The following is an 8,029-nucleotide window of genomic DNA, read 5'->3' as shown; positions in this document are numbered from 1 at the left end:
TATTTTTCATTTTTAACTTGATTATCGCTATCAGTTTAGCTGAAAATGAGCTTCTGTTTTTGGCTTTGCTTGAAGATTGACTTTCATGTAGGTTGATCGTTTATTTAGTCCTTATTTGGTTTTGACAATTGCCTTGGAATTAGCTCTTTTAATTTTCATTATTTAATCATTTACAGCTATTAAGTTATTTTACAAGTTCATTTTCAAGGTATTATTTAGTCGCGAGGTGAACCCAAACCACAGTTAATTGAAATTATGATGGATAAATTTGTGACAGACTGTGGGATAAATTCAACTTTAATTATTAGCAAATTTCTGGATCATCAATTTTCCCTTATACACTTTGACAACTTATTGAAAGCAAGTTATAATGTTTAACTGTTTGTTTGAATCTTTATTTAAGAGCTAAAATCAGAAATCATTGTTTCCTTACAATCGTGGAATTTCATGCAACAAACACCTGAATTAAGATTGATTTATAAGGCCAATCCGAAGAAATTTCAGATTTAGATTTGTGTTGAACAGGGTTATGAGTCAATGAGACCTTCTGTCCGAGGCACATGGAAATTGGGTTTCAATGGTGTATCTTCAGTGTCCAGCAAGAACGACAAAATGATTCTCGAAGAGGATAAAATTGTTCAAGAGAGCAGCTCAATTCCAAGAACTGATATTAACCTGATCTACCATTAAAGCCGAGGATCTGGTTATCTTTCAACAAATGATTTAACTTACCCAATAATCGACCCTTCGTCTATTCCATTTTAAAATATCACTAGAAGGAAACCTTTTCGAGCAAATCTTTGAAGCTGTTCCTCACATTTACACTTACTTATGGAATCGTCGAATTTTTCATCAACAAAGATATACAAAGATGTATCTGATATCGTTTAGATTATTTAGTTGTAGTTGAAGTTGTCGATTAGAGTGTAATATAGATTTGTAATAATCTTTCTTTTTCATTTTTATGATGATTGATGAAAATGATGTCGATGGTGTTACTGGTGTTGCTGGTGAAAGTGCGATGACAATGAGAGAAGCAGGATGATGATGATACAATGATTGGCTAAATACACAAAACATTAATACGAATCAAAATAACCCAAGTTTCATTACTTTATTTTAAAGATGAAAAGGATAGGTAAAGAGATAGGACAAAACGAGGTTTTTTAATGTGATAAAGCGAGAATGTGATTCGACTGGATTAAAGATGAAAAATCATAATTGGAACAAATTGATTTCATTGATGCAGTACTTGTTGTTGAACTGTATCCTTCTTCTTTTTTCCCTTCTTTTTAGGTTCCAGGCCATCATCACCCTTGTACTTTTTCTTGTGGTGTTTGTATTTGTTTCTCTTGCGACAATAATCCTCATAAATATATCTTTCTTCGGGAGTCAAGGTCTAAAGTTGATAGGTAAGAGAAAAGTGTCGAATACAAAATAGAAACATCAAAGCAGTTAACCTGATGGGCATATCGTATGCGATATTTTTAAACTGTTGATAAATTGAGAAAAGTGTTCGACCATTTCCGACGAATAATAAGCTTTAGCTTTCTAACTCTGACGGTCGGTTTTATTGAAATTGAACTGATCTGTTGAACAGAAATAGAGAATTTTATTTCTCAAAATAAGTGGATTTTCTGGTTTGCCATCGTAGTTACATCGGAAAATAAATTTCATGAAAAAGGCATAATTGAAATTATGCGATCGAATTTTCCTCTTCACCCTCGCTTTTCTCGAAAACTGTCAATCGGAGAAATTATTTAATAGCTATGGACTATGTATGGCAAAACAGCTATTTGACTTTATATTACAATAATATTGTCAATAAATCGATTTGATACTAAAATTTATAATTTCAAAGTTACTTTATCGAAGCTTTTATAATTTGAATTACATTAAACTTTCCACAGAATATCTCGAAAGATAATTTAACTATAAGTTGGTTGATAACGAGGTGGTGTAGGTTCAATAACATCTTCTACTGGAGCATCGACCCAGGCTGATATTCTGTTTGGATAGAGAACATATTTAGCCTTCGATTCTAAGGTTGTTAAATCAACTCCTAGGTCAACCAATGTCCGTGCGCCAGGAGTTAGTTTGTCAGTAGTGTGTTCCTAGTCGGAGAAAAATAGATAATTTGTTAATAAATAATAAAATACAATAATAAAACGGCCAATCTTTTACTTACAAGTTCAATCAAACCCCAACAAACAGTTGGCTTCTTCAGCGTTAAGCTTTGGAAATGGATTGTAGCTTGCATCAGTGGACTGTATTTCAAATCGCAAACATATTTATAATGTTTTTCGTTGGTTTCTAACCAGTCATTGAAGTATCGAACCAAATCCTTGAGCTCGTATCGCCTAGGACTAGAAGATTTATGCATAAAAAATTAGATAAAATGTTTATAATTATTCTGAAATTAGAAATGTGATAATTTCCTACCCAACAGCCTCATAAGTTTGACCATAACCATATTCATTGAAAATAACGTTGACAAGCCCTTGACAGACATCGATGAAATATACAGGTTCTTTGAAAATACCATCGCCCATATTCCAGACAGCAATATTTTTCCAAAATGTTCGTCTACCAGGCGCTGTATAATAGTTTAAAAGACGGTCAGAAGCGCCAAACATCCAACTTGGTCTGAAAATGATTGCATCGGGGAATTCGTTTCGCACTGCAATTTCTCCTTCATATTTTGTTTTGAAAAATTGAACTCCTATTTTAGAAGTAACTGGGACCGGGTCGGGCCTAGCATTAAGAGCTGACATATGAATAAGCTTCTTCACACCCGCAAGACGACTGACTTTAGCAATTTTTGCCGCACCATCAACATGAGTTTCTTTAAGGGTAAAACTCCTAAAATAAAAATTCGAGTTAACAATTTGATTTTTGGGCAACTTTAAATTCAAAACTTACGCAGTATCGCTGTAGGCCCCAATTAAATTTACAACCACATTAGAATATTTAACAGCTCGAAACAACGACTCTTCATCTCTTAAATAATATGGCTAGAGTAATAGGTTAGATTTCATGTTGAGGATAAGAGTTAATAAAAAAACATGACAAATACTTATGTTGATCTTACCACAAACATAACTTGGCCTAAATCTCCAGAAACTTTCAAGTCTCTTACATCCATAGGATCTCCACGATAAGGGACGATAACTTGAGTTCCTCTTCTGGTTAAATTGCTGACCAAAACTCGGCCTAATGGACATCTTGCTCCGAAAACAGTAACAACATTACCATTAAACGATGATCTTCCTCCAGTACCACGTTTAAGAGCTGAACTCAAAGGATTGGGAGTGGAAAATTGAACTTCGATATCATTGCTATAGCTTCGTCTAGAAGTAGTTGCAACAGGCAATGAATTGACCCACACGTTCCCTGAATTAATCAACAATAAAATTAAACGTTAGAATTGTGTTTACAATGTTTACTATGAACGAATGAAAACAGTTACCTTTGAGAGCTATCGATGAAAATCTTGCAATTGGATTCATAGCTGACCTTAGACCGGAACACAGGGGATAATATGAGAATCAATCGCAAAATCCGGTAATTAATATCTAATAAACCAGCTGAAAATTAAATAAAAATGAAAACAAATCCGATTTTGTTGACATTGAAGCACTTTGTCTGCAAACTCCTCCTGCAATCACAAGCCCGGGCAGTTTGAAACTTGAGCTACATCTGTTCACCATTCAATTTTCATTCTTGTGGATTTCATACAATTTGTTAAATTAATTTTAATTACTGTGCTTTCCAGTGAGACTTTATTTTTTAGTACCAATCACATATTTTTGTTGTTATTATCAAGAATTGTTCCAAGAGTAGATTATTGACTTCAATTGACGTTTAATTTAAAATCATCAATTTATGAAAATTATAGCGTTTTCATTACGTTAGTATACTGTTTTGGTCCATCTGTGATTAATTTTATTGTTTTCATTAATATTAATCTCTTTTTATTTTTTAGATTGTGTTCGTAAATTAACCTTGAAATTTAATGGAGCCATCAGCATCAACGGAGGTTCAAGAAAAGATGCCACTAATTGTGGAAGAAGCTTATAAAGTTAATTCTAAGCCGGTCAATTTCTTATTAATCAAACCTTACGGGTCGTCATTTCTCCTTTGGATAGGTGATTCCAACATGCCGAAATTCAGTGATTTAAGCCTGTCTGTGGCAAAAAACTCAACATCAATCATTGGCGATGATACTCATCTACTATCAAACAAATTATCCCTCAAATTAAGCAACAGGTTCAATGAAAACAAGCCTGTTTATGTTTCATTTAATTTGCCTTTATCGATTCAAACCGGTGATTTCTTGAAACAGTTGGATGATAAGATTATTTTCTTTTTGAATAAACACCTCAAAAAATGAACATTTAATCTGTTGAAAGTCTTGTTTAATTAATCGTGAACGGTTTTGAAGGGTTTAGGGAACCAGCTTTTTTCCACCACATCCACCACTTTTCAAAGGAGTTTTTCAATCACATTTTCAATATCTTTTTCAATTCATTTTTCAAGATATTGTCCACAATGGTCCATTACTGACGGAAAAAAGCTGGCCCCGGATTCAGTGTGAAATTATTAATTTTTCTAGTTTTGGGTTAAGGACAGCATTCAAACAATTTCTTACTCAATTTCAAATGCTTTTCAATTTTTCTAGCTCAAGTATTTTCAGTTGTTGAATAAGTTTCCATTGGGATAATTGGCATGATCTTAGATAATTTTTGATACATTTGTACATTCAATCAATTCAAATGATATTTACACGGTTGTATTGGACTTTTTTCAATACTTTCTTACATTAGACAAGTTATTCAGATTTATTAAAATTGGTGGGATTTATTCATGGTCAGAATTTTAGGCCGTTATAAACCAAAATTTCCAGAGTACATTTAAGTCATTTACTTACTAACCGAAACAATTGTTAAATTGATTTAAATACCGTTTTTATAAAATATTTTACTCATAAAAATCCTCACGAAATACACTCTGTTGTTGATACGACCTCTATCGATATATTATTAAACTAAAATGAGTTTTACAAAAAGTGAAGGTTTAAAAAATATGTCATCATTATGTACATGTCAACAAATTGTTTAACGGACTGTTTCATCTAACTGTTTTATAATTAAACCTTAATTAAGATCTAGAGTAACTTTTAGTTTTGTTTTTGTATACATAGTCTTTAATTTTACTGTTTACTGTGATTTTAACTCAATGGCTAGGAGACCAAATGCACATTCCTTCGGTAAGTAATAAAACTGAATTGTAATTGTGGCAATGTAGGCTTATCTTTCTTTGAACAATTTGTTTTTTAGGTGAAACTGAAAACGACCAACTCATATATGGACTCAAAAGTAAAGTAACGACATTAAAATCGGTAAGATTTGAATGATCCAGCTCATCCTCAGTCGATATAACCTTTCTTATTATCTTTATTTAGCTTACTTTGGATATGGGTGACGAAATTAAATATCAAAATGCATTTCTCAATGATCTAGACAAAGATACCGACTCTACATTTGGAATGTTATCATCCAACATAAATCGTATTAAAAGGCTTTCCCGATCTGGCGGCTGTAAATTTTATTTCATGTTGATAGCCTTCTCTTTCTTTGTTTTCTTCTTCATTTGGATGATGTTTTATTAATAAAATGACAAGCTAAATATTTTACACTACAAATAATGGATGTTTTAGTCAATGAACAAACAACGCAAAGATATTATAAATGAAGGTAGTTTATTAATAAGTTCATTATATCGTTATTAAATTAGTTTTATCATCGAAACAAAATAAGCAAATCAGAGCTTCTCAACCAATTTGATTCCAAGAAGCTTGAGTCCAAGACTGAGAATGTATGCTGTTGCCTCGCAAAGCAAGACTCTTTCCATGTTGATTTTGACTTGATCACTTTCTCCAATTTTCTCGATAACATAACATTGTTCATAAAATTCAGAGAAAATAACTGACAACTCGAAAAGGAACGAGCATAATCCATGAGGTGCTAGTGACTCACTTATCTGTAAAATCACATCTGGAAATTTAAGAAGGAACTTAGCTAATCTAAGTTCTCTTGGATGATTGAGAACCAACTCCTTGGTTTCGGAGGCTATTTCCTTGATTGGCTTAGTTATACCAGTTTTACGAATTATAGACCTAATTCGGGCCAGTGAATATAGAAGGTATACAGCCGTGTTGCCACGATCATCTAACATTCTATCAAAACTGAACTGATAGTCCTTGATTCTATCTTGAGCTAAATCAGAGTATTTGATACATCCATAAGCAACAGCTTTTTTAGCAACTTCCAGTTCTTCTGGAGATAAAACTTTATCGCGTTCCTTTTCCTTCAATTTTTGCTCAGCTCTTTGGATACCTTCTTCTAGTAGTTCTCTCAATTTTACGGATTCGCCAGATCGAGTTTTGAATTTTTTGCCTTTATCATCTGTCAGAGAAAAAAGTGGATAAAAATTATTAATATGCAAAAGAAAGAGGTGAATGGATCATTTACCTAGAACAACACCGAACCCAACGAATTCAGTTTTAACTTTGTCTGGATCATAGTAACCGGCCATTTTAGCAGCTGCGAAGATGGTTCGGAGATGAGTTTCCTGGCCAGCATCAACCACATAAATAACACGATCAGCCTTTTGTACATTCACTCTGTATCTGATACAAGCCATATCTGATGTATCATAAGTGAATCCACCATCTGATTTAACAATTGTTAAAGGAACTTCTTTTGGTTTGCCAGTGAAAAACATCCATCGTCCTTCCTCTTCTACCAATAGATTCCGAGACTTCAAATCCTCTACAACTTCTATCATCATATCTTGGTAGAAAGATTCACCATACTCCACAAGTCCATGAATATCAAGAGCTTCGTAAATTTTTGAAAATTCTTCTCGAGAAATATCACAGATTAGCTTCCATGCTTTGATTAATGATGGTTCTTTGGATTGAAGTTTTACTACACTATCTTTGGCTCTTTTCTGAAACTCTTTGTCCTCATCAAAGCGTTTCTTGGATTCTTGGTAAAATTTTTGTAAATCACCAATCGCCGGTGGATTTTCTAGATAGTCTGGAAACTTTTCTGTCAAATGGGCTAGCAGCATTCCAAATTGAGTTCCCCAGTCACCAAGATGGTTGACTCTTGCTACATCGTGTCCTAAAAACTCCAAGATATTAGCAAGACAATCTCCGATGATTGTGGATCGAAGATGACCAACATGCATCTCTTTTGCTATATTAGGTGAACTATAGTCAATAACAACCTTTTCTTTTTTATCTAACTTCATAGAAACTCCGTCCTTCAAGATGGACAATACTTTTTGTCCAACATATTCATTATTAATGTGTATATTAATAAATCCTTTGTCAACGCTATTGGAGCCAATCAGATTGTTTTCTGGTAAATTGGAAACGAGCTTTTCTGCCAGCATCTTTGGGTCAACTTTACCTTCTATACCAAGTTCCTTTGCTTTTTTCATTAATCCCATCGCAGAATTACATTGATAATCAGCATGAACACTTGGTCTTATTGTTGCGTGAGTATCCTTCAAATTAGGAAAACTTATGTTGATAGCTTCATCAAAAAGCGTTTGAAGCTGCTTGGTGATAGCCTCCATGATGTGTTGAACTGACACACAATTATAAAATGACAAAAGGGAATTAAATTAAATAAATAAAAGATCTTTAACAATATGGAGTTGATATCTTTGGAATCTTAAACACGTGTAAGTTAAAGAGAGTCTCTTTAAGGGACGGTCACTCAATAAAAAAGAGCACAAATCTCACTCGTTGTCAAAATATGGTAACCAAAGAGTAGAGGAGTCTTCCTTTACTCTTTGGTGGTAACAATCCAATCTACTAATGATAAAACAAAACGAGGAAGATGAATTATAATTTAAATATACAGGGTGTTAACTAAGACAGGCATTATTTTCTCGGAACACTTTTCAATACTATTCACACTCTTTTCGTATTCACTCTAAACGCTGTCTATAT

At 33.3% G+C, this 8,029-nt stretch overlaps 3 protein-coding genes and 1 long non-coding RNA gene across 4 annotated transcripts; 2 read left to right on the top strand and 2 right to left on the bottom strand.

The window, feature by feature from the left end:
• Window positions 1-1,089: 1,089 nt before the first annotated feature.
• Window positions 1,090-3,633, bottom strand: ND-39 (NADH:ubiquinone oxidoreductase subunit 39). The gene is made up of 6 exons (XM_015940148.3): window positions 3,470-3,633; window positions 3,092-3,393; window positions 2,923-3,014; window positions 2,443-2,862; window positions 2,189-2,366; window positions 1,090-2,114 (listed from the first exon to the last, which is right to left on the bottom strand). Exons 1-6 carry the CDS (start codon window positions 3,507-3,509, stop codon window positions 1,929-1,931), a joined length of 1,218 nt encoding a protein of 405 aa, XP_015795634.2. The 5' UTR covers window positions 3,510-3,633; the 3' UTR covers window positions 1,090-1,928.
• A 61-nt stretch (window positions 3,634-3,694) lies between these two features.
• On the top strand, window positions 3,695-4,401 carry LOC149094704 (uncharacterized). Its single transcript, XR_016198439.1, has 2 exons — window positions 3,695-3,910; window positions 3,986-4,401. It is a non-coding gene; the product is annotated as an uncharacterized LOC149094704 (long non-coding RNA).
• A 700-nt stretch (window positions 4,402-5,101) lies between these two features.
• LOC107372007 (BET1 homolog) lies at window positions 5,102-5,707 on the top strand. The gene is made up of 3 exons (XM_015940151.3): window positions 5,102-5,269; window positions 5,340-5,401; window positions 5,465-5,707. The coding sequence occupies exons 1-3, from the start codon at window positions 5,239-5,241 to the stop codon at window positions 5,669-5,671; spliced, it is 300 nt and encodes a 99-aa protein (XP_015795637.1). The 5' UTR covers window positions 5,102-5,238; the 3' UTR covers window positions 5,672-5,707.
• Window positions 5,708-5,744: 37 nt separating this feature from the next.
• ArgRS (arginine--tRNA ligase-like protein) lies at window positions 5,745-7,755 on the bottom strand. The gene is made up of 2 exons (XM_015940150.3): window positions 6,534-7,755; window positions 5,745-6,467 (listed from the first exon to the last, which is right to left on the bottom strand). The coding sequence occupies exons 1-2, from the start codon at window positions 7,648-7,650 to the stop codon at window positions 5,824-5,826; spliced, it is 1,761 nt and encodes a 586-aa protein (XP_015795636.2). The 5' UTR covers window positions 7,651-7,755; the 3' UTR covers window positions 5,745-5,823.
• Window positions 7,756-8,029: the final 274 nt, after the last annotated feature.

This window comes from Tetranychus urticae, chromosome 1 (assembly GCF_039701765.1).
Source record: "Tetranychus urticae isolate SD_2017Ah chromosome 1, NJAU_TeUrti_SD_1.0, whole genome shotgun sequence".
Lineage (NCBI taxonomy): Eukaryota > Metazoa > Arthropoda > Arachnida > Trombidiformes > Tetranychidae > Tetranychus > Tetranychus urticae.
Note: the sequence above shows the minus strand (reverse complement) of the source record. Positions and strands in the feature narration are given on the sequence as shown.